Source organism: Oncorhynchus kisutch, linkage group LG15, assembly GCF_002021735.2.
Source record: "Oncorhynchus kisutch isolate 150728-3 linkage group LG15, Okis_V2, whole genome shotgun sequence".
NCBI lineage: Eukaryota > Metazoa > Chordata > Actinopteri > Salmoniformes > Salmonidae > Oncorhynchus > Oncorhynchus kisutch.
The window spans coordinates 77122342-77149076 of NC_034188.2; the positions used below are offsets into that span (position 1 = coordinate 77122342).

A 26735-nucleotide genomic window follows, 5' to 3' on the forward strand; every position below is an offset into this window, starting at 1 on the left:
TGTAGATTATTATCCATTTTTATCAAGTAAAGTCATACGATACCTGTCAAAAGTTTTAGAACACCTACTCATTCATGTTTTTTCTTTATTTTGACTATCTTCAACAATGTAGAATAATAGTGAAGACATCAAAACTATGAAATAACACATATGGAATCATGTAGTAACCAAAAAAAGTGTTAAACAAATCTAAATATATTTGAGATTCTTCAAAGTCGCCACCCTTTGCCTTGATGACAGCTTTGCACACTCTTGGCATTCTCTCAACCAGATTCATGAGGTAGTCACCTGGAATGATTTTCAATGAACAGGTGTGCCTTGTTAAAAGTTAATTTGTGGACTTTCTTTCCTTCTTAATGCATTTGAGCCAATCAGTTGTGTTGTGACAAGGTGGGGGGTGGGGGGTGCAGTCGCAAAAAAACTAAGCGCTATGATGAAACTGGCTCTCATGAGGACCACCACAGGAATGGAAGACCCAGAGTTACTTCTGCTGCAGAGGATAAGTTAATTAGAGTTAACATCAGAAATTGCAGCCCAAATAAAAGCTTCAGAGTTCAAGTAACAGACACATCTCAACATCAACTGTTCAGAGGATACTGTGTGAATTGGGCCTTCATGGTCACATTGCTGCAAAGAAATCACTACTAAAGAACACCAATGAGAAGAAGAGACTTGCTTGGGCCAAGAAACACGAGCAATGGACATAAGACAGGTGGAAATTTGTCCTTTGGTCTGGATTGTCTTTGTTAGACGCTGTGTGGGTGAACGGATGATCTCTGCATGTGTATTTCCCACCGTAAAGCATGGAGGAGGTGTTATGATGTGGGGGTGGGTTTACTTGATAGCTACCTACAGAAATAGCTAGCTAGAACAGTGTTAATAAGATTAAAAGCAATACAAATAAGTTCTCCAGTAGGCATCCACTGAGGGAGCTAAGAGCTGTGTTGTCAGTCATTTCCCAGCTGGTGACACTGATTTATTTAGAATTTAAGAAACACTTATCGCTGCAGAATGCTGTTTACGCCATCCCATCTGGTTTGGGATTAGTGGGACTATCATTTGTTTTTCAACAGCACAATGACCCAACAGACCGCCAGGCTGTGTAAGGGCTATTTTAACAAGGAGGAGAGTGATGCATCAGATGATCTGGCCTCCAAAATCCCCAGACCTCAACCAAATTGAGAGGGTTTGGGATGAGTTGGACCGCAGAGTGAAGGAAAAGCAGCCAACAAGTGCTCAGCATATGTGAGAAGTCCTTCAAGACTGTTGGAAAAGCATTCCAGGTGAAGCTGGTTGAGAGAACGCCAAGAGTTTGCAAAGTTGTCATCAAGGCAAAGGGTGGCTACTTTGAAGAATCTCACATTGTGATTTGTTTAACACTTATGGTAACTAGATGATTCCATGTGTTATTCCAGTGTATTTCTGATCAATTTGATGTTATTTAAATGGACAAAAATGTGCTTTTCTTTTAAAAAATATGAAAATATTTAAGTGACCCCAAATTTTTTTACGGTAATGTATATGAGGAATTACATGAATACAGAGACAGTGTTACATGATCACACAGTAAAGGCACCCAGATAGGCACTCATCTGGCTTTTCATATTATCCACAACTTCTCCCTGCATGCATTTGGCCTCATATACGTGGATAATGCATACATACAATAATAAGGCCTTTTACCAAGCATTTTGGTTAGTGATGACAAGTACTGCATACACATGGTTTCCAGTAGTCTATATGGAATTGATAACCAAAGCAAAGTCTAAACAAGTTTAGCTGTATACGTAGCACTTAGATGAATGGTGATATGTTAATAACAACCAATACATTGAGATACACAAGTGTCCCAACAGTAAATGACAATAGGCTGATATAGGTAAGAGGTTGATAATTAGGCTTGTTTAGGCGGATACAGTTGCTAGCTCCACCAGTTTGCTTGGAGTAGGGGGCTAGGAGCAGGCAGGGTTGTGTGAAAATCTCACCCTAGGTAGAGTAGCAGGCGTATGGGGGACAGATTGAGGACTGGGAGGGTGAACATGTCAGAGCCCCAGGGTGTCTTTCTGCACTTGGCAACCCAGAAGGGTGTTTCCAGCCTGGACACACTCAGACACACTGGCCACTGAAACACACAACATCACCAGGACAGGCATCATTATACTGTGGCATCATGTTGGCAAGGATGGGCAAAATGTATCTTCAACACTTGTTTGAAGACAAAATACCACCAACATTGTATTGTGAATGATTATACTCAAAATGTAAATATATTTGTCATTTAAGTAATACAGTATGGTAGATTCCTACTAGGAAATTGCTTTCACCTAAACATTTTCTTTCCAATCAGGGCAGAAGGACAAGAGTTGCCAGGACTATGAGTGTAAGCTATAGCTACCTTTCTGAGCCTGAATCCATGATACTGCCTTCATGGCAAGAAACTGCCACTCCTCCTGAGCCTCCATCTTGAAACCATAGAGCCATACCAGGGCTAGAACCGTGGCCCACACCTCCTGGTCCACCTGAGTGAGGAAGAGAGTGAGAGAGAGAGACAGACAGATTGAGAGAGAAACAGAAAATAAGGAAACTGAGACATGGGTATCATGGGGACATTCAATTCAATGTTCATCAAGCCCTTGTCCAGAGCTGATGGTCGTTCTATAGAGCGCACGTGCAGATACTCTGTGAGTGCATCATGCTCATAATACACAGTATCAGTCAAAAGTTTGGACACACCTCTTCATTACTATGTTCTACATAGAATAGAGTAATAGTGAAGACATCAAAACTATGGAATAAAACATGGAATCATGTAGTAACCTAAAAAGTTAAACATATATTTTGATTTGTTTTTGAGATTCTTCAAAGTAGCCACCCTTTGCCTTGACAGCTTTGCACACTCTTGGCATTCTCTCAACCAGCTTCATGAGGTTGTCACCTGGAATGCATTTCAATGAACAGGTGAGCCTTCTTAATTTGTTGATTTTCTTTCCTTCTTATTGAGTTTGAGCCAAATCAGTTGTTGTGACATGGTAGGGGTGGTATACAGAAGACAGCCCTATTTGGTAAAATACCAATAAGTCCATATTATGTCAAGAAAAGCTCAAATAAGCAAAGAGAAACGACGGTCCGTCGTCACTTTAAGACATGAAAGAGGGTCAGTCTGGAAAATTTCAAGATTTTTGAAAGTTTCTTCAAGTGCAGTTACAAAAACCATCAAGCGCTATGATGAAACTGGTTCTCTTGAGGACCGCCACAGGAAAGGAAGACCCAGAGTTACCTATGCTGCAGAGGATAAGTTCATTAGAGTTACCAGCCTCAGAAATTGCAGCCCAAATAAATGCTTCAGAGTACAAGTAACAGACGCATCTCAACATCAACTGTTCAGAGGAGACTGCGTGAATCAGGCCTTCATGGTCGAATTGCAGCAAAGAAACCACTACTGAAGGACACCAATAAGAAGAAGAGACTTGCTTGGGCCAAGAAACACAAGCAATGGATATTAGACCTGTGGAAATCTGTCTTTTGGTCTGATTAATCCAAATTTGAGATTTTTGGTTCCAACCGGCGTGTCTTTGTGATAGGCAGAGTAGATGAACGGATGATCTCCGTATGTGTGGTTCCCACTGTGAATCATGGAGGGGGTGTGATGGTGCTTTGCTGGTGACACTGTCTGTGATTTATTAAGAATTTAAGGCACACTTAACCAACATGGCTAGCACAGCATTCTGCAGCGATATGCCACCCCATTTGGTTTGCGCTTAGTGGGAGAATAATTTGTTTTTTAACAGGACAATGACACCTCCAGGCTGTGTAAGGGATATTTGACCAAGAAGAGGAGAGATGGAGTACTGCATCAGATGACCTGCCTTCACAATCACCCAACCTCAACCCAATTGAGATGGTTTGGGATGAGTTGGACTGCAGAGTGAAGGAAAAGCAGCCAACAAGTGCTCAGCATATGTGGGAACTCCTTACAGGCTGTTGGAAAAGCATTCCAGGTGAAGCTGGTTGAGAGAATGCCAAGTGTGCAAAGCTGTCATCAAGGCAAAGGGTGGCTACTTTGAAGAATTTAAAAAAGATTGATTTGTTTAACACATATGGTTACTACATTATTCCATATCTGTTATTTCATAGTGTTTATGTCTTGTCTATTATTCTAAAATGTAGAAAATAGTCAAAACAAAAACCCTGGCATCTCAGTTTATTTCTGTGGACCCACCTGTGCAGGCTTTGGCTTGGACACCTCCTCCTCTGTCTTCACCAGCACCTCAGCCAATGCTGCCTCCAGGACCCAGGAACCAGAGGCCTTCTGAAGGGAGATCAGCTGGAGGAGAGGGTCCCTCACAGGTTTAGAGGTTGAGGCTGGAGAGTCAAAGTCTAATGGGATTGGACAACATAATGGTTAGAACGGTTAGAGATGATCTAAATGATTACATGCCTAATATCTTAACTGTTCCATTATAGCGTCAGTGGCTAACTGGGTCACCCTAACCGGAATCCTAACAGTTGCGGTAAAATCCTTGTGCTGTGCTTGAGTAATACAATCACAATAAATAGAACACTGAGGAGCATCAAACAGTGTTACAATTCCTTGAATAACAGGTATTTGGAATTAGGTTAACACAGACATTAACCCTTAACCCTTGTAAAACTGACCATCCTACCGATCCTCGACTTCGGTGATGTCATCTATAAAATAGCCTCCAACACTCTACTCAACAAACTGGATGCAGTCTATCACAGTGCCATTTGTTTTGTCACCAAAGCCCCATAAACGACCCACCATTGCGACCTGTACGCTCTCGTTGGTTGGCCCTCGCTTCATACTCGTCGCCAAACCCACTGGCTACAGGTTATCTACAAGTCTCTGCTAGGTAAAGCCCCGCCTTATCTCTGCTCACTGGTCACCATAGCAGCACCCACTCGTAGCACGCGCTCCAGCAGATATCTCACTGGTCACCCCCAAAGCCAATTCCTCCTTTGGTCGTCTTTCCTTCCAGTTCTCTGCTGCCCATGACTGGAACGAATTGCAAACATCTCTGAAGCTTGAGACTCACATCTCCCTCACTAGCTTTAAGCACCAGCTGTCAGAGCAGCTTACAGATTACTGAACCTGTACATAGCCCATCTGTAAACAGCCCATCTGTAAACAGCCCATCTATCTACCTACCTCATCCACATACTGTTATTTATTTATTTTGCTCCTTTGGACCCCAGTATCTCTACCTGCACATTCATCTTCTGCCAATCTACCATTCCAGTGTTTAATTGCTATATTGTAATTACTTCGCCACCATGGCCTATTTATTTCCTTAACTTACCTCATTTGCACTCACTGTATATAGACTTTTTGTTTTCTTTTGTTCTACTGTATTATTGACTGTATGTTTTGTTTATTCCATGTGTAACTCTGTGTTGTTGTATGTGTCGAATTGCTACGCTTTATCTTGGCCAGGTCGCAGTTGCAAATGAGAACTTGTTCTCAACTAGCCTACCTGGTTAAATAAAGGTGTTCTCAACTAGCCTACCTGGTTAAATAAAGGTGAAATAAAAATAAAATAAAACATTACCTTCAGAACAGTTGTAGTCATAGCCGAATACTTCTAAATCATCCAAAGCTGAAACCCCATGTAAATTGTTTATGTTGTGTCGTACATTCCCACAAACAAAAGTCTATCTATTAAAGATCACAATTCATCATTACAGTACTTCTACCCAAAACACACTGAACAAAAATATAAACGCAATATGTAAAGTGTTGGTTTCATGAGCTGAAATAAAAGATGCCGGAAATTTTCGGTAAACTCAAATAAAATGTTGTGCACAAATTGGTTTACATCCCTGATAGTGAGCATTTCCCCTTTGCCAAGATAATCTATCCACTTGACAGGTGTGGCATATCAAGAAGCTGATTAAACAGCATGATATTGTGTTGGGGACAATAAATGTGCAGTTTTTTCATACAACACCACAGATGTCTCAAGTTGAGGGAGCATGCAATTGTCATGCTGACTGCAGGAATGTCCACCAGAGCTGTTGCCAGATAATTGAATGTTAACTTCTCTACCATAAGCCACCTCCAACACCTTTTAAGAAAATTTGGCAGTACGTCCAAACGGCCTCACAACCTGCAGACCATGTGTATGGTGTTGTGTGGGTGAGTGATTTGCTGATGTCAACGTTGTGAACAGATGGTGGCGGGGTTATGGTACGGGCATGCATACGCTACGGACAACGAACACAAATGCATTTTATCGATGACAATTTGAATGCACAAAAATACCGTGATGATATCCTAAGGCCCAATTTTTTTAAGGTATCTGTGACCAACAGATGCATATCTATATTCCCAGTCATGTAAAATCAATATATTAGGTTCTAATGGATGCATTTAAATTGACTGGTTTCCTCATATGAACTGTAACTCTGTAAAATATATTAAAATTGTTGCATGTTGCATTTTTGTTCAGTATAATTCAACATGAACCATGTTGATTCCAACATTTCTGTAAAAGTTATGAAATGTGTCAAAACACATTTTGTAAAACTGAATTATTTGAATTAACCCTGAAATTAATAAAACATGTAGTTCCATCAAAACATGCAGACTTTAAACATGAACCCATAAGATCACAATCTTAATACAAATGACCAGGGATCATATTAACAGGGTTTAGTATTAACTCATACTAGTGATACGTAAGCATATTGAAATGGAGACATGTAACTTGTTTTTTAAACAAATAAACTCGGTGCTGACCTTTACGTTTGCTCTTTTTGCTCAACTTTAACTTGCCTGGGACACTTCTCAGACTACACGCCATCAACATGGGCATAGCACACTGCTGCATCATGAGCATGGAGCTGTGATACAACACTGAGAAAGAAGGGAAAAACACAGGTCACTGGGTTACAAACATGAAGGTACACACACCAAACTCATTAATGACTAAACTATGAGGATTCTGTCTTACACGTGCAGGGGGCACAGATTGAGACACTTCAGCTCGCGGTTACAATTTATTTAGCGCCATTTACATATCTGCATAAAATAATTTCCTTGCACAGCCTCTCCCCGTCACACAAACACTCACTCACTTGGTGTGGGGACATGTCTGCGTAGCAGCTGTCCTTGCAGGGCCTCTCCCCGTCACACAAACACTCACTCACTTGGTGTGGGGACATGTCTGCGTAGCAGCTGTCCTTGCAGGGCCTCTCCCCGTCACACAAACACTCACTCACTTGGTGTGGGGACATGTCTGCGTAGCAGCTGTCCTTGCAGGGCCTCTCCCCGTCACACAAACACTCACTCACTTGGAGTGGGGACATGTCTGTGTAGCAGCTGTCCTTGCAGGGCCTCTCCCCGTCACACAAACACTCACTCACTTGGTGTGGGGACATGTCTGCGTAGCAGCTGTCCTTGCAGGGCCTCTCCATCTCCTTTGTGGACAGCGATGAAGGCAGTAAAGGCACTGCTCACTCCTGATTGGACGCTGAGCTCTATCACCTTCTCTTTCGCACCCTCCTTTTCACCATCCTGCTCCCTCTCTTCCACCTCCAGGGATTGGATTAGGGTTCGAGCACCCAGCCTGTGGACGGTCATTCTGGAGAGGAGGGATAGAGAGAAGAATTAGAGGGATACAGAGATTAAGAGGGGGGAGAGAAGGAATAGAGAGATTAAGAGGGTGGAGTGGGGGAGAGGACGGATATAGAGATTAAGACGGTGGAGTGGGGGAGTTGGAGGGTCGATGATAAGATGGGGGTACCTACAGTACTATATATATATATATATCAAACCATACTACATAGCTGAAGTGCATTAGAAGTGCTGGCACAGTTTCTGTTAATGGAGCATCATAGCAGTCTTGCCTGTAAATAGTGGCACATTCCCTTAAAATGCATCTGACCAAGGCCTGCAGTGTTGTTTTTACCCAGTGTCCTCTGCAGGCTTAAGACTGAAGCTCAGCTGGTTCTCAACAGGCTGCTTGGCCAGGCTGTACTTCACTGTCACCGAGCCCTCTGTGTCCCCCGAGCTCTGAGCAGGGGAGAGAATGAGAGAGAGCGAGAAAGACAGACAGAATGAGAGAAAGAAAACAAGGAAATACAGGGTTGAGTGAAACACGTGGACCGTGACCCAAAAAATAGTTGTCTTGCAAATAAGTTAAGCACCTTACCAGTGTCATTTGAACATTGACATAATGCATGTTAAACAATATTAACATTCATAACAGTAGAAGGCAGAGTCCTCACCTCCCCAGTGAGCTGGGCATACAGAAGCGCCCTTTGACCCTGGAAGACCACTCTGATTGGTGGAGACAGAAGGGTGACAGACACCTCCTTTGGGACATTCCACTTGACTGAGATGTCCACCACAGCTGGCTGCAGGGCAAACCGGAGAGACTGCATCACCTGAGGGAGGAGTGTTAAGGAGGTGGGAGAGTGGTAAAAAACATCATTAAAAAAGGAAAGAGATAAAACAAGAGAGAATAAGGAAGGTGATAAATGTTTATAACCAATACAGCCCTCCATTTACACATGTACACACACTGATACGCTCTCTTACTTTGGGCTGCATCCTGTCCTGTCCTGTGATAAACTGTGCGTGCCCTCTGGCCTGCTTGGCCACCCCAGAAATGAGAGCAGTGCTGGCCCCCTCCCCGATCCCAAAGGAGAAACACCTGACAGGGAAACACCCAGGAATCACTATTATTGTTGTTATCAAACACCAAAATCCATATCACTTGTATCATTTTCTTGTCCTCGTGGGGTGACTGAAAACACAGACAGGTTGGGTAGGTTTACTTTAGATTGGGTTTTACAATTCATCTTTTGAGTCAAAAATACCAGTGTTTTGACCTTTACTTTCCAGACAGGCGCAGTGGGTTCTGTAACAAACTCCATTAAAACCAGTTAGTCCAATTCTTTCAGGTGGGAGGTGACAGACCTAGCTATGGGATCTCTGCCCCAACTAGGTAATGATAGGGGAAACAGTGCTTGTGGGCCCACCTGTGAGAACCGGCATTCGTCTTCACCAGATCCAGGACTTCCTTGGTGTTCCCCACCTCACCGTCAGTGAACAAGAAGAGCTGTGGAGGACAGAGCAGGTGTTACGGAGATAGCACTGAAAAAACTTATTGGGCTTTACCAGTTAATTTACACTGAAGTAACAGGCACCATACCTCTTCAGGCCATTTCAATGCTACGGCTACATGTTCAAAAACACAAAAATAGGAGTCAACCTCTGACTCTCTGAACAAAGGTACTGAGGCAATCTGCCTACTAATATCAAAAGTGTTGGAAGACAGCTGGTGAGGAGGCCTCGCGGTCTCTGCCTCCAGTTCCATCTGGCGCATTTTGAGCTCCAAATGCCGTTCTCTTTCTGCCTCACAGAGGAGTATGAAAATACATTATGATAAACAGGCTGTTTCTCGTCCACTACAGCCAGGTGACCAAGTACTGGTGTTTTTGCCTGTTCCAGGATCTTCACTGTCAGCTCGTTTCTCTGGTCCGTATTTCATTGAAAAGAAATTAAGTGAAACTGATTATGTGCTTCAAACTCCTGATAGAAACGCAAGTATCGGGTGTGCCACATTAACATGTTGAAAGCATACCACACCCGACCCATCACCCAGGTAGATAGTTCAAAAACAGTGGAAGGTACTGCTGTCTCCTCTGCTTCTACTGCTATGATAGTGGGCTGTCATATTAATGATGTTGATGGAGATGGATTAGAGTTGTGCAATACTCAGCAGCAGTGCATTTGATTGCCCAACTCAGAAATGCTGCTGTCTCTCCAGGTCTGGTTCATTTAACGGACGGACAGGCCGACGATATTGTGAGGCTACTACACAGTTTTCCATGTCTCTTTAATGACGTTCCTACTCGCACCAACGTGTTGGAACATGACATTAATGTTGGAAATGCTGCCCCTATCAAGCAACACCCATATCGTATCAATGCTTCTAAGAGGAAGATAATGCGGGATGAAGTGAGATATTTGTTGGAGAATGACGTGGCTAAGCCAAGTTCAAGCCCTTGGAGTTCTCCTTGCATTCTGGTTCATAAATCTGATGGTACATCCAGATTATGTACGGATTATCGAAAGGTAAACTCTGTCACAATGCCAGATTCGTTCCCTTTATCCAGACTGGACGACTGTATCGACACTGTTGGTGCTGTGACTTATGTAACTAAGTTGGACCTCAGATCATGTTGACTCTCTAAGGGTAGTATGTGAATGTTTGGCAGCTGCTTCTCTAACCCTGAACTTGGCAAAGTGCGAGTTAGGTAACAGTAGCCTTCCCAATCTCGGCAAAGAGGTCAGCCATGGACAGGTGCGCCCTGTTGATGCCAAAGTCTTGGCTATAACTGCATTTCCCACACCTACCACCAGACGAGAGCTACGCCGCTTTTTAGGGATGGTTGGCTACTACCGTAGTTTCTGTAAAAATGTCTCTGCTGTAGTTGCTCTATTGACTGATTTGCTCAGTCCAGCTAGATCATTTGAGTGCCCCCCTGATTTTAAGGTAGCTTTTGATACTGCGAAAGCACTCGTATGTAGTACCCCTGTACTTGCTGCTCCGGATTTTGAACAACCGTTTAAACTGGAGGTAGATGCTAGTGCCAGAGGTGCTGGTGCTGTTCTACTGCAGCAGGACAAGTGGAGTGGATCATCCTGTTTGTTATTTTTCTTGTAAATTTAACAAATGTCAGAAACTATGCAACCATCGAACAAGAAGCTTTAGCTTTGTTGTTAGCTCTGCAATACTTTAAAGTATATATTGGTTCCAGTGCCCTACCAGTGGCCATATATACTGACCATAACCCCTTAGTGTTTCTCCACCGGATGTACAACCAGAACCAGCGCCTTATGCGTTGGGCGCTTATTGTGCAAATTATCATTTGGAGATCCGCCACAAAAAAGGTTCTAAAAAAGTGTTGACAGATGCTTTGTCTCGTGTTTAAAAATTATATTTATTGAATGTTTTGTAAATACTGTGGTCGCAATCCCCGGGGTTGCTCTTTTAAGGGTGGGAGTGTTACAGATACAGGTATCCTGTGTGTATCCTGTGTGTATTTCTTGTCTCTCCTTCTCCCCTCACAGATGACAATCATCATTCTCCAATCAGTCACCAATCAGAAGACACCTGCTCCTTTTCCCTTACCCTATCACATTCCCTTGGTTTAAAAACCCTGTCAGTTATTTACTCTAGAGCTCAATCTCTCTGTAGATCTCTTGTTTGGTTTAGCAACTACGTGTCACTTTGTCCATTACCCTGTGAGTATTAGTTATTGTTATGGTGTTTGACTGTTTGTTTGCTGGTGGGAAAAGGGGGTACTTAGACAAGTCGCCCATGGGCATACACTACCCGAAGGAATACTTTGTCTAAGAACACTAGTTAGAACTGGGTGGACCACCCACTGTATTTTTGGTTAGTTAGCTGTATTGAAGTAGGCTAGTCTAGCTTAGGGGTGTTTTTGGAAATTTGTTTCTTTCCTTGGGTCCAGCTCAGTCCCTTTTTCTGCTACTTTTTCACTGTTATAATTTGCATGAGTTATGTTACGGGTCTCATTGCCATCCCCCCTAGACTAGAGCCAAAGGGATTTGTAACAGCGGGTATGTTGATGTGTCAACGTTAAATAATGTACGTGCAGCACTGATACTGAGAATGTTTCCTTAGTAACTAGAAACACAGGTCTATTTGGTCTCCCAGTAAGCCAGGCGTGTTACTGTAAATACCACACTCAAAATACACTGTTTGCTAGGGTGTTACTCTAACTAAACATGCCCAAAACCTAAAAGGGAACTCCCTCATGGTCTAAGACTTTGGTTGCTCCCGTTGGAGACCAGGGTTCATATCCTGCGTGTTACACATGGAAAGGTGGGAGGAGTTTCAGGTGTTTCAAGAGGAACCTGAATGAATCACTGTGTGTGTGTGTGTGTGTGTGTGTGTGTGAGGTATATAGAAGGCCAATGAGTGAGATTTAAAAAATTTAAATGCCACTCCACAATGATACAATAACTGACAGATTTTTGTTGACCACTCAGATAGTTGAGACACCAAAAAACAAACCTAGTCAAACATGGTACAGTCGTTCCTTTGGCATCATCAAAAATACATCATCTGTATTTTGGGTAACAGTCGTTATACATTGCGGCATCTATACACGTATGCATAAACTAAAGTAGATAAAAGGACATTCAGAAACTTCCAAAGAAATGCCTGTTGGAGGATACGGTGGCAGGCTTTAGCAAAGGCATTTACATTATTGTTACCTGATAACATTGCACACAATTTATTATTTTCATCTAGATCATTTTAACTATCATTTTGGCTGGACAGCTGACGAAAAACATCATCCCTACTGTCATTGTATAACCCACAGTAAAGCAACGCATGAGGTTCTGTTACAATGGAAGGATTGTTACAGAAAGTACAGACATTTCTCTGTGGGAGTGTTTGTGTATATTATTATTGCTTTTTAACTAGGCAAGTCAGATAAGAACACATTCTTATTTACAATGACGGCCTACCCCGGCCAAACGCTAATCCGGACAAAGCTGGGCCAATTGTGCGCCGCCTTATGGGACTCCCAATCATGTCCCGGTTGTGATACAGCCTGGAATCGAACCAGGGTCTGTAGTGACGCCTCTAGCACTGAAATGCAGTGCCTTAGACTGCGGCGCCACTCGGTAAGGCACTGTAAGGAATGTAAGGTGTGTTAGATACCTGTCTGGGCTGGTCGGGGAGGCAGGGCTGGCTGTAGATATGTTTTAAAGGCTGGAGGATCTCTGTACCTCCCAGGTCAGCCCTCATTCCCTTCACCTTCTGCAGAGCCTCATCCATAGTCTTCTGGCTGTACTCCACACTCTTACTGACGTCCAGATAGATATACACACACAAGGTCAAAGGGTCATTACCACAACATATTACAGACCCAAGCCATGGACATTTGAATCCTTCCCCTACCTGCTGCAAATTATTAGATGTAAACAAGATTGAAACAGGGGTTGGAAGGAGAAAACACTCACGGAAAGAAGGACTCATAACTGGACCCAAAGCCGATGATGTTGAAGTAGCAGCCCATGGGCAGGCTTTTCAGCAAGAGCAGCAGAGTTTCCTGCAAGAGAGAAGTCCAACAAGTGTCTTTACTCTTCAAACTTTATAGGACAGTCTTAAAGAACTAGTACAGAGTAACCACTGTGTACTGGATTTAACGCCAAACTACCATGTGGTGAATCCTGTGCAGATTGAGCTGTTCATTCACTAGAATAGGGTTGTGTGTGTGTGTGTATACCCTGGCACTGCTAATACGGTCCTGTGACCCAGACCCAAGGTGCATGGGGCATTCCATGCTGCCAGAGCGATCCACTACGAACAGGAACTCCCCGTGTGAGGTCATAGATGACATCACATCCTTAGGGAACTCTGGGTACAAGCTCAGCATGACCACTGGGTCACCCATCAGAGAGCCTGGGGGGGGGCGAGAGAAAGAAGGAGAAAGAAAGTGTCCAACAGTTTTTCTCCATTTCTATAAGACGCCTCTCCTTCAGTCTCACCATGTCCCTCTCTATAAACATGGATGATGGTAGTAGACTAGACTACTCATTGATCTCATTTTTTTATTTTTTTTATTTCACCTTTATTTAACCAGGTAGGCTAGTTGAGAACAAGTTCTCATTTGCAACTGCGACCTGGCCAAGATAAAGCATAGCAGTGTGAACAGACAACACAGAGTTACACATGGAGTAAACAATTAACAAGTCAATAACACAGTAGAAAAAAAAGGGGAGTCTATATACATTGTGTGCAAAAGGCATGAGGAGGTAGGCGAATAATTACAATTCTGCAGATTAACACTGGAGTGATAAATGATCAGATGGTCATGTACAGGTAGAGATACTGGTGTGCAAAAGAGCAGAAAAGTAAATAAATAAAAACAGTATGGGGATGAGGTAGGTAAAAATGGGTGGGCTATTTACCGATAGACTATGTACACCATATACACCAATCTACAACAGAGTACACCCCCCTCACCTGGCTTGGCCGAAGCCTGTGCTGCCTCTACTATAGCAGTAGGCTGATGGGTATCTTTGTAATACAACAACAGCTCAACATCCCGGTCAAACTGATGACCTGCAGCCAGACTGACCTGCAGTTAGAACAACATTCACATGAAGGCAGAGCAGTCAGAGAGGGAATTGAACAACTATGAAGGATTCTGATGGTTTATGGTGATAGTGAGAGTGCAAGCACACAGACATACACACAGTGTACACATTCATACGTACGTACGTAAAGCAACACACTTACACATGCATATGAACACACACACACAGTACCGTGGCTTGGGTTTTCTCTGTGTTGAGGTAGTTGAGTGGGTCCAGGGGACAGTTGGACTCTACTCTAGAGATGGGATGAGGGGACGACACATGGGCACGGAGGGACAGACTGTAGGGGACAGAACCAGCGGGCACCGAGGACAGCTGGGCACTGCCACCACTACCACTGTCTGACCCTTAGAGAGAGATGGGTGAGGGAGAGAGGAAGAGAGAGGGGAGAGAGACCCACAGATTAGAATGTTTTTGTTCCAGCCCAACACTAACACTCCTTTCATCTCATCAACAACGCACCAAGACCTTGATGAATTCAATAATGATTCATTCATTAAAACGGGACTGTAACGAAAGCCTTTACCATCCCCTGTGGGTCTCCAATAGCAGGAGTGAGGACCACCACCCTATGGGACCAGGTACTGGTTCCTAGTCACACTGCTGCCCACAAGGGTTTTACTTTGTTTTACACTGCCCTATGATGTATTAGTGGTTTGTGTCTCTATACAGGGGCCCATGTTCTTACCCTGGGGTTGGTAACGGGGGTTGAGCACGGCGGGCAGGCAGAGCCTCAGGCCGTCGTCAGCCTGTACAGCCAGCTCTGTCACATAGTCCAGGCTGACAGAGGCCTTCTCCCCTGGAGGCAGACTGCCCACACTTAGCTTGAACACGTCCGGGCTCTCATCACTCTCCTCCAATAGGAAGGCCTGCTGGCCCGAACTCAATGCATCATCATACTGCTCCTGTGCCTGAGGAGGGACAGAGGAACACAAGGACGCATCATCAACCTGACACAGTATAGTAACAGTAGCATACATCCAGGGGAGGGTGCCGTGTGACTGACACTAGTCAGGTCAATGGGGTTTGACAGAGAGTCGCTTTGACAAAGCAGTAGGTTGGGAACCAGTTTTACAGGGTCAAAGTCTAATACTGAGAGCAGAGAGCTGTCAACAAACATCTGAATAACTTTTGAAGGCCCCTAGGTCATAGACTGCTGGTTAACCATAAAGTGATAATTATAAGTAATGGATTGGATTTATATAGAGCCTTTCTACCAACTGAGGTACCAAAAGCACTTTACATAGTAAGGGGGAAACTCATCTCATCCACCATCAATGTGTGGTACCCACCTAGGTGATACACAGCAACCATTTTGTACCAGAATGCTCACCACACACCAGATAACATGGTGGAGAGGCGAGGAGTGATATTTACCAATTAAGAATGAAGGGATTATTAGGTTGCCATGATGGAAATGGGGCCAGGTTAGCTGGCCGGTAACATTTTATACCAAGTTTCTCTTAAAACTGTGTAGTAACGCTCTAATTACACTAGTAACAACACTTGTACTAACATGTTATTGATTGGTATTAACATGAAATTAACCCAAATCCTGCAATAAATTATACTTTTGTCTCATTATTGACTTGTCATCTCTCCTCACCTTCTGTTTCTCCTGAACCTCAGCCACCACCTCAGTCTGTCCTATCTTTGCACTGAACCTGCAGACAGCAGCCTCTCCTGGCAGAGGGAAAACAAAGATGGCCTCCAGAGGGCTCTGCTCCTGGTTCTCATACTGCAGAGTGGAGCTCACAGTGGCCACATGCCCCTGCACACTCACTTCCACAACAATACTCTTCAGAGGCACTGAGAGAGGTAGGGATGGATGGATCAACAGATTTTTAATTTCGTGAAAAATAATATACAGTTGAAGTCAGAAGTTTACATACCTTAGCCAAATACATTTAAACTCCGTTTAAAAATTCCTGACATTTAAACCTAGTAAAAATTCCCTGTCTTAGGTCAGTTAGGATCAGCACTTCATTTAAAGATTGAAATGTCAGAATAATAAGAGAGAATTATTTATTTCAGCTGTAATTTCTTTCATCACATTCCCAGTGGGTCAGAAGTTTACATACACTCAATTAGTATTTGTAGCATTGCTTTTAAATTGTTTAACTTGGGTGAAACGTTTTGGGTAGCCTTCCACAAGCTTCCCACAATAAGTTGGGTGAATTTTGTCTCATTCCTCCTGACAGAGCTGGTGTAACGGAGTCAGGTTTGTAGGCCTCCTTGCTCGCACACGCTTTTTCAGTTCTGCCAACAAATTTTCTATAGGATGGAGGTCAGGGTTTTGTGATGGCCACTCCAATACCTTGCCTGTGTTGTCCTTAAGCCATTTTGCCACAACTTTGGAAGTATGCTTGTGGTCATTGTCCATTTGGAAGACCCATTTGCGACCAAGCTTTAACTTCCTGACTTGACTGATGTCTTGAGATATATGCTTCAATATATCCACATAATTTTCCTTCCTCATGACGCCATCTATTTTGTGAAGTGCACCAGTCCCTCCTGCAGCAAAGCATCCCGCAAACATGATGCTGCCACCCCCGTGCTTCACGGTTGGGATGGTGTTCTTCGGCTTGCAAGTGTCATGACGTTGCCCTCTTTGGGTACAGCGAGCACCAACCCAATCTCTCTGTCTCCTACAACTAGGCTGCTGTGGTCAGAGAGGTCGTAAATTCCTGGAGGAGATTGTCTCTATACTGTGGCCATGAGGAGACAGAGTGAATTTTCATAGAGAACAAAGGAATTTCTTCCACCTCACAGAACTTGAGGTCTGAACAACATTTATGTTCCGGAGAAGGTATAAAAGATCAGTGAAGAATCCAGCTACGAACTGGTCCGGTTGGTACAATTTGGTGAAGCTCATGGTAGACGGTGCGGCCACATTACCATAACACTGTTTATATAATAACCTCAGATATGAGGTTTACATCTAATTGTTGTATAAGATGAATGAGTGAGGATGATACTGTTTGTAAAATTGTGTGTGATTTTGGACATTTTAATGAAGGAAACTCCAATTCCCCTTTGAGTTGAACTAAATCAGAGGACCGCCCATGAGCCCAGTTAAGGTAAGGCATCCTGGTACAGGCCCTTTTCTGAATAAAACCTCACCATGAGAATTTCTCAACAGACCATGTTTCTCTCAATCACGAGAGGACAAAGGTTGCAGACCAGCTTACCTTGATAACGAGAGGGCCAAGGTTTGAGTAGATGGCTGAATCTTTTAACCATACCACGTGGTTAAACTCTTAGACTATCGATACCGACAGAATAAGAACAAATCTTTGATATTAATAACTAGTCTGCAGCTAGGAATTCGGTATCATTGAACGCGAAGAACGACATCCGCTGAAACATCTATCCATAACGACATGAATGAATGTTACTGAACTACCCATTCTAACCATGTCAGAGTGAGAGAGACGGACAATTCTACAAAATAAACAAACTTTTCACCAGCGATCAAGACGACACACTGAGCGTAAATATATATATTGATTGCAATTGTTCCCGAATGAGTGAGAGTTCATGTGCAAAGGATTCGCATTTCAATTTTATAATTATCAACTCTGTCGCGACTTCTCATCTGACCCCCACACTCCCCTTTTGTCTAACAAGCCGCGATGCCGGTTTAGCCCACTAGGGCCCACTAGGGCACATTCCCCTATCATTTCTTGTAACCATATTTACTTTGTTTGTTTGTGTGTGCACTTCTGTGATTGTTTAGTTATTTAATAAATACATGATTTAAGACAATTGATGTATGGATGAAACATACATCAATTTACGACGTTTGGAATGAGACTAATGTGAGGTAAAATAAATAATTCATTCATTCGAAGACTAATTGATCAGATAAAATATCTGAAAAGTTATTTTAGGAAATGATAACTTTGTAATCTGTATTCTTCCTCGGTCCCCGACTTCCTAGTTAATTACAGTTACATGGTTAATCAGTTTAAATCGTAATAATAATTACTGAGAGTTATTTGATAAATAAGTCTTAAGTTTAATGATGCCAAAGACACAACACAAGCCTCCCCCTTTTTCCCCCAAACATAACGATGGTCATTATGGCCAAGCAGTTATATTTTTGTTTCATCAGACCAGAGGACATTTCTACACAAAGTACGATCTTTGTCCCCATGTGCAGTTGCAAACCATATTCTGGCTTTTTTTAATGGTGGTTTTGGAGCAGTGGCTTCTTCCTTGCTAAGCTGCCTTTCAGGTTATGTCGATATAGGACTCATTTTACTGTGGATATAGATAGATACCCGTTTCCTCCAGCATCTTCACAAGGTCCTTTGATGTTGTTCTGGGATTGATTTGCACATTGACACCAAAGTACGTTCATCTCTAGGAGACAGAATGCGTCTCCTTCCTGAGTGGTATGATGGCTGTGTTGTCCCATGGTGTTCATACTTGCGTACTATTGTTTGTACGGATGAACGTGGTACCTTCAGGCGTTTGGAAATTGCTGCCAAGGATGAAACAGACTTCTGGAGGTCAACAATTTTATTTCTGAGGTCTTGGCTGATTTCTTTTGATTTTCCCATGATGTCAAGCAAAGAGGCACTGAGTTTGAAGGTAGGCCTTGAAATACATCCACAGGTACACCTCCAATTGACTGAAATGATGTCAATTCGCCTATCAGAAGGTTCTAAAGCCATGACATCATATTCTGGAATTTTCCCAGCTGTTTAAAGGCACAGTCAACTTAGTGTATGTAAACTTCTGACTCACTGGAATTGCGATACAGTGAAATAATCTGTCTGTAAACAATTGTTGGAAAAATGACTTGTGTCATGCACAAAGTAGAAGTCCTAACTGACTTTCCAAAACTATAGTTTGTAAACAAGAAATTTGTGGCGTGGTTGAAAAACAAGTTTTAATAACTCCAAACTAAGTGTATGTAAACTTCCGACTTCAACTGTAAATGTGGTGAAATGTTCTGAAGTATTTATTTCATAAAAAAGGAAGAGAAACAGACACTGGAAGTAAACAATCATGTCTGCTTTCAAACCGTACCTGGTTCATTCTTGACAGTTACCAATCCACAGCAGTTCACCATTTTGGCTCCTGTATGGAGAAGTCAGGTGTCATATCATTGTCCTTTTACCGGCCTGTTACTTTAATGAAGTTAATTGCCATGTGTGGCCAAGTAGGCTACTGTGGCTATTTGATCATTATGTAGGTATACCAGAGTGGCCGACCATCAAAAACAATGCAAAAATGTATCTCATAACATTTTAACATGGACATAGCCGTTTTATCATTCGGCCTACAGTAGCAGCCAATGAGTGGTGTTCAATGTAGGCTTCATTCCATAAGACTTAAAACATGCAGAGCTTGACATTAACCTGTTTATCCACTTGTCCTTCAGACAAGGAGGTGACAAAATATGTTGTGTTATTTCGATGCAAGAAACCACTTTTCAAAATATAATGCATTATTATTCCCAAACCATTATTACAGAGAATCAGACAAATTCTGCTAACCTGTGCCTATTGGCTACTTAGCGTATTCAAGCCTGTCTCAAAGTACAACACATGTACATGGTTTGTGCTCTTGCAGGAAGCAATCACTCCCTATTGCTGACTAAAAATGATCTATACCTGGGCTAATAACTCACTAACTAGAAAAGGATATGAACTAAATGTGCACACGTGGCTACATGCTGCTCTCGCTTTGATCTCCAAACAAGTGCATCTACTCAAGACCACAGCTGTAAACACAGTCCAGTTCAAAGTGAATGGCACAGATTCAAATATGGCAATGGTCTATTTGCATATAGGCTTACTGCAGCTCTGATTAGTTATGCCGCACCGGTCGGTGTAAAGTATGGGCTCAGTTGTGCGCAATAGAATCTTACTCTAACGAATTCTTCATATGACAATCTCTTGCGTAGTTTGTTGTTTCGTTATGTTGAATTGATAGTGGGTAATATTGTGTTGATTCAATCACAATTGACACAGTAAAGGGAAACGTTGACAGTGTTAAGTGACTCCCCACCCCGCATGAGGGAGCGTAATCATCGACTGACACTAATTAGCATAATGCAACGGACATAAATATTCCTATTCATGAAAATCACAAGTGAAATATATTGAGACACAGCTTAGCCTTTTGTTAATCACCCTGTCATCTCAGATTTTCAAAATATGCTTTTACAGCCAAAGCTAGACAAGCATTTGTGTAAGTTTATCGATAGCCTAGCATAGCATTTTGTCCAGCTAGCAGCAGGTAACTTGGTCACGGAAATCAGAAAACCAATCAAATTAAATCGTTTACCTTTGATGAGCTTCGGATGTTTTCACTCAAGAGACTCTCAGTTAGATAGCCAATGTTCCTTTTTTCCAAAAAGATTATTTTTGTAGGCGAAATTGTTCTTCACATTTGGCTGAGAAATCGCCCGGAAATTGCAATCACGAAAACGCCGAAAAATATTCCAAATTAGCTCCATAATAGCGACAGAAACATGGGAAACGTGGTTTATAATCAATCCTCAAGGTGTTTTTCAAATATTTATTCGATAATATATCCACCGGGACAATTGGTTTTTCAGTAGGACCGATTGGAATAATGGCTACCTCTGTATTTTACGCGAGAATCACTCTGGGAGCATCAGGTGACCACTTGCGCAATGTAGCCGCTTACAGGTATTCTTCAACATCAATGTGTAAAACTACGTCACAATGCCGTAGACACTTTGGGGAATACGGAGAAAAAGTAATCTGGTTGATAGCCCATTCACTGCTCAATAGGGACTCATTGGAACGCAGCGCTTTCAAAACATGAGGCACTTCCGGATTGGATTTTTCTCAGGCTTTCGCCTGCAACATCAGTTCTGTTATACTCACAGACAATATTTTTACAGTTTTGGAAACTTGAGTGTTTTCTATCCTAAGCTGTCAATTATATGCATATGCTAGCATCTTGTCCTGACAAAATATCCCGTATTACTACGGGAACGTTATTTTTCCAAAAATTAAAATACTGGCCCCTAGTCACAAAAGGACTAACAGGGAAAACTCTAGAAAGTTGAGTGAAGTTCAATCTTGTGGTTCTATACATGGGATGATATACAGTACCAGTGAAAAGTTTGGACACTCATTCAGGGTTTTCCTTTATTTTTTACTATGTTCTACATTGTAGAATAATAGTGAAGACATCAAAACTATGAAATAGCACATATGAAATCATGTAACAAAAAAAGTGTTCAACAAATTAAAATACATTTTATATTTGAGATAGTTAAAGTAGCCACCCGTTGACTTGATGACAGCTTTCCACACTCTTGACATTCCCTCAACCAGCTTCACCTGGAATGCCTTTTCAACAGTCTTTAAGGAGTTCCCACATATACTGAGCACTTGTTGGCTGCTTTTCCTTCACTCTGCGGTCCAACTCATGCGAAACTCATCTCAATTGGGTTGAGGTCAGGTGAATGAGGAGGCCAGGTCATCTGATGCAGCACTTCATCACTCTCCTTCTTGATCAAATAGCCCTTACACAGCCTGGAGGTGTGTTTGGTCAATGTCCTGTTGAAAAAAAAATTATACTCCCACTAAGCGCAAACCAGATGGGATGGCATATCACTGCAGAATGCTATGAGAGCCATGCTGGTTAAGTGCGCCTTGAACTCTAAATGAATCACAGACAGTGTCACCAGCAAAGCACCCCCACACCATCACACCTCCTCCATGATTCACGGTGGGAACCACACATGCAGAGATCATCTGTTCACCTACTCTGCGTCTCAAAGACATGGCGGTTGGAACCAAAAATATACAATTTGGACTCGTCAGACCAAAAGATAGATTTCCACAGGTCGAATGTCCATTGATCGTGTTTCTTGGCCCAAGCAAGTCTCTTCTTTTTGGTGTCCTCAAGAAGTGGTTTCTTTGCAGTAATTCGACCATGAAGGCCTGATTCGTGCAGTCTCCTCTGAACAGTTGATGTTGAGATGTGTCTGTTACTTGTACTCTGTGAAGCATTTATTTGGGCTGCAATTTCTGAGGCTGGTAACTCTAATGAATTTATCCTCTGCAGCAGATGTAACTCTGGGTCTTCCTTTCCTGTGGCAGTCCTCATGAGAGCCAGTGTCATCATAGTGCTTGAAGATACTTTCAAAGTTTTTGAAATGTTCCAGATAGACTGGCCTTCATGTCTTAAAGTAATGATGGACTGTCGTTTCTCTTTGCTTATTTGAGCTGTTCTTGCCAAATAGGACCATCTTCTGTATACCACCCCTACCTTGTCACAACACAACTGATTGGCTCAAACGCATTAAGAAGGAAAGAAATCCCACACCTGTTAATTGAAATGCATTCCAGGTGCTGGTTGAGAGAATGCCAAGCGTGTGCAAAGCTGTCATCAAGGCAACGGGTGGCTACTTTGAAGAGTCTCAAATATAAAATATAGTTTGATTTGTTTAACACTTTTGGTTGCAACATGATTATTTCATAGTTGTGATGTCTTCACTTTTATTCTACAATGTAGAAAATAGTAAAAATAAAGACAAACCCTTGAATGAGCAGGTGTGTCCAAACTTTTGACAGGTACTTTATACCTTCTGCGCACTACTACGCACTTTAGAGGGAACATTTCTCTACACCAACTTTTTCAGTTGTTGCAAAAAGCACATGATTTGGTCTCACTTGTTATAATTGACAATGACCTGGCCTGTGTTCCATAATGAGCCTGAATTCCATATAGAACCTGCCTAATAATGACAAGCCATCTTTTAAATTAGCATGCCCTTGTAAAAATGTGACAGGGAAGCGAATGACGAGTGCATAATTTCAATAGCAGGTGATTTGATCTTTCATTTGTGGACTGAGCAAGTAGCCACAAGGAAGGGTTTACACAGACATTACCAAGACAATTTTAAAATGACTTTTTCAAGCACTGAATTGTAATTTACAAGGACCTACATTTAAAAATGTAACAGTTTTAATAGCCAATATAATTCTATATATTTTTAAGTATATATATATATATTACCACCGTAAGGATAACATGTTTTAACAGGCCTACCCAATGGCATTATGAATTGACATTCAGATGATTATTTTTTACATTCTAAATATGTCAGAATAATGTGGGCATTGCCTGACTAAATAGACAGCATACTGCTGTAAAATAGGGACCTTGTAGCAGTCATAAGGACAAAGATTTTGCAGTAGTCAGGCAGATAGAGATTTATTTACACAGCGCTGGTGATGGTGATAAATGTACAATTAAATTATATTTACAAACTTCTGACTTTAAAATGTGAGCATTCAAAAAGAAAATGGCCTCTTATCAGGAAAAAAAACTATCCTTACCATACAAAGCACATGTGGGTTCTCCTAGGCTCAAATGCAGCCTCCCCATTGAGTTATCAAACGTGAACAGACATGAACATCCCAAATCAGGCACTTCTAAAGAATAGGTGTGGCCGGCCATATCTTGGAGCGCAGGCCAGGTGTATCTATATATGCTCAAGCACGCAAGTTCACACATTTAACATGACGGAGAAACCAGACACATGCTCTCCAAACAAAGAAAATAAAGAAACTGACACAATCGACATTGCAATACACACTGCCCTTACCCACCTTGACAAAAGGGATACATATGTGAGGATGCTGTTCATCGACTACAGCTCAGCCTTCAATACCATAGTGCCCTATAAGCTCATTACAAAGCTGACAGCCCTGGGTCTGAACTGGGTCCTGGACTTCCTAATGGGTTGTCCCCCCCAGGCGGTGAATATAGGCAACATTACCTCCTTGACATTGATTCTCAACACGGGGCCCCACAAGGGTGCGTCCTCAGTCCCCTCCTATATTTCCTGTGTACCCACGACTGCGTGCCTAACATAGTTCCAATTCCATTATCAAGTTCGCTGACGACACGACAGTGGTAGGCCTGATTACCATTAACTACGTGACAGACTACTGGGAGGAGGTAGGCACTCTGATGGCGTGGCACCATGTAAACAACCTCTCCTTCAACATTAGCAAAATAAAGCAGTTGATTGTGGACTTCAGGAGGAACCAGGCTGGACAAGACTCCATCCTCATCAACAGGGGTGACATGGAGACCGTCAAGGCACTTGTATGGAAAACACAGTTGACTGCAAGGCGCTTGTATGGAAAACCAAATTGAAACAAACATCTGATGCCTTGCTCATAATAACCGCACATGGTTTTACCTCAACAAGTACAACAGACTAGTGCAACACCCTTCAATTGACACAGTGGGAAACAAAATGAAAGCGGCAACATCTATCATATAAACTGAACTGAAATAAAATCACAGAATAATTATATTGGAGCAGTAGAACTTCTAAATATGCTACCATAACTTCAATTACTTTTCAAGGCCAGAATATCATTTAAGGTAGGCTTATTCCGTTGACTGAATTTGGCATTGCAAATATTCAACCAACACTTTATAACACTTTCAACGCCACTCAACAACCAAACGTTTGAAAGCTGTGCATTCTCTATTCCAGAGAGACTATTGCAGGGTTCCCGAACTTAAATTTTCATTTTAAAATATATTTTTAATTGTTGGATATAAAACTGTAAAAACACCAGGAAATGAGCTCCAAGTGATTTTTATTTTGGACATCCCAAGTATTCCCACGCATAATAGAGAAACCCAAGTGATTGTACACAAATGTATGCAAGGTTTCAAATGATTGTTTTAGTCAAATATATTTGGTTTTCTTGCAGTCAATATGCAGTCTACAAATGATTTGTAATTATGTTATGGTCCACGACCATCCACTCCAGAAAAATATTGGCCGTGGCTGAATATAGTTGATGATCTCTGATTTATATGTGTGCAACGCACTTGTGATTAATAATCAATTATATAGCCTAGATTAAAAACAGCATTATCACAAGAACATTCTTTACTGGCACTGACAGTCAATGTTGCACTGGAGTGTTTAGCCTAACTGTGCAGCCCTGTATGTGGAGCCCTGTTTCCCCCCCCCTGACAGGGGAATTCCCCTGCTGTTGTTGCTTCTTCAGAATGTTGGTTAAATTTGGGTCAATTGCACATTGCTGTTTAATTAAATCATTAAATTTTAATTAACATTTGAAAAGCAAATTGTGAACTAAAAACGACTGTGACCAGGTACATTTCTCATTGGCACCATTGTGACCAATTCAAAATGTGTGTCGCACTGCCAAGTCAAATGGTCACAAATACAACTGTTCTGGTCGCAGTATCGAGCCCTGGTTGATCATGCACCATAAGTGCTGGTTGCTGATAAATGATTGCTTTGTACAGTAACACAATACTGGTCTTTCTAGAACAGACGGTAATTCCTCATACAACAGATGCTTTGTGTAAAAATTTACATTTCCAAGCCGGAAGTTATTGTGAACAACAAATAATGAAATCACAGCAGCCTGATGCAATAACGTCAATATCTGTCCAGCCAGTGTAATCTCTGGTTGAACTAGTGAAATAGGATGGAATGCAATAGTCAATAATGTCAGGAGGTAGGCCGACCTGCCACTTGGAGGTCAGGTATTTCATTTGTATTCTTATTGTACGGTCCTGAGCATTAACATCCAACAATTCAAACTACATGTTGGATAAACATTGACATGAATGACATGTGACTATTACTGTCTCTTGCTAGGCACATCAGGTTCCGTCATGACTGTTAGGGTTGGGGGCAATTGTAGCACAGTAATACAATGATCCTGAGCCAAGCAGCCAAATTATGAGTACAAGTGATTAACTTTAATTAAAGATGGTATGAATTATACAAATAATACATGTAAAATAGCCTTGATGTCAAACAGAGCAGTGGTTTCCCAACCTCTTTCGGTTAATGTACCAACAAGAACATTTTATTCTGTCCAGAGTACCACAGAAGAACCCCCAGAAGTGCATTTTACCAGTTAGCATATGGTCTCATGAGTCTTCTCAAGTACACTCTGAGGATAAGCCAAGTACACCCAGTGTTTAATATACAAAAATTACAGGATTAGTTCAAGTGGACTCTGCGGATTAGAATAAATTTTAACACACAATTGCCCCCGGTCTCCTCAACATGACCGGGGGCAACAAACATCCCAAAAATAAGGAGTGTGATATGTGGATGATATTGAATTGAATGGCTATTTCTTGCCACCGACAATCATAAGCAAAGTAGGTAATACGTCATTTCGAAATGTCTGATATAATGTACAATATTTTGAGAACCTGAATGCTTTCACATAAATAGGCGAATCATCCTATAAACGACGCAGTCATGTAACGTATTACCTTGACATATGTGATAGGCTAGTTTTCAATGGTTTCCTTTTACTGGTCCTGGAGATAAAATCACACCGTTTCTACGTTCGTGTAGCATTAATATCCGAGTAGGCTACTTCTTCCTGGTTTATAAAGATTAACGTCAATAGAAAACATTGCGCAATCAACTCATTGGCCAGTGTTCATAGTCACGCCTGCTATCTTCCTTACCATTGGTGAAAAGACACAATGGGCCATTCAACCAATCGTTGTTTTTGTGTCTGTAGCGCGGGGTTTT

General features: G+C 42.0%; 1 protein-coding gene across 5 annotated transcripts; it reads right to left on the reverse strand.

Annotated features, from left to right (window-relative positions):
• Positions 1–26597, reverse strand: LOC109904910 (von Willebrand factor A domain-containing protein 5A). Of its 5 annotated transcripts, none has more exons than XM_031791134.1 (19): positions 26468–26597; positions 19214–19264; positions 15780–15982; positions 14862–15084; positions 14345–14520; positions 14040–14154; positions 13300–13475; positions 13034–13122; positions 12732–12876; positions 9007–9086; positions 8564–8678; positions 8251–8409; positions 7932–8035; positions 7387–7604; positions 6797–6877; positions 5571–5618; positions 4220–4377; positions 2396–2519; positions 1–2122 (listed from the first exon to the last, which is right to left on the reverse strand). In XM_031791134.1, the coding sequence occupies exons 2-19, from the start codon at positions 19254–19256 to the stop codon at positions 2043–2045; spliced, it is 2337 nt and encodes a 778-aa protein (XP_031646994.1). In that variant the 5' UTR covers positions 19257–19264; positions 26468–26597; the 3' UTR covers positions 1–2042. The 5 variants fall into 5 exon arrangements, with proteins under 5 accessions (XP_031646994.1, XP_031646992.1, XP_031646993.1 ...); XM_031791132.1 differs by having other exon boundaries at positions 6761–6877; XM_031791133.1 differs by lacking the exon at positions 26468–26597 and adding an exon at positions 20477–20504 and having other exon boundaries at positions 6761–6877.
• Positions 26598–26735: the final 138 nt, after the last annotated feature.

Bases quoted from the DNA above. Each gene is read 5' to 3' on its own strand.
- LOC109904910 (XM_031791132.1), bottom strand. From the start codon at position 19,256: ATGGTGAACTGCTGTGGATTGGTAACTGTCAAGAATGAACCAG. The intron at 9,087-12,731 runs GTATCTAACACA...TGTCCTCCACAG, and splicing joins TCCCCGACCAGCCCAGACAG to CTCTTCTTGTTCACTGACGG. The intron at 4,378-5,570 runs GTAATGTTTTAT...CAATCCCATTAG, and splicing joins TGACTACAACTGTTCTGAAG to ACTTTGACTCTCCAGCCTCA.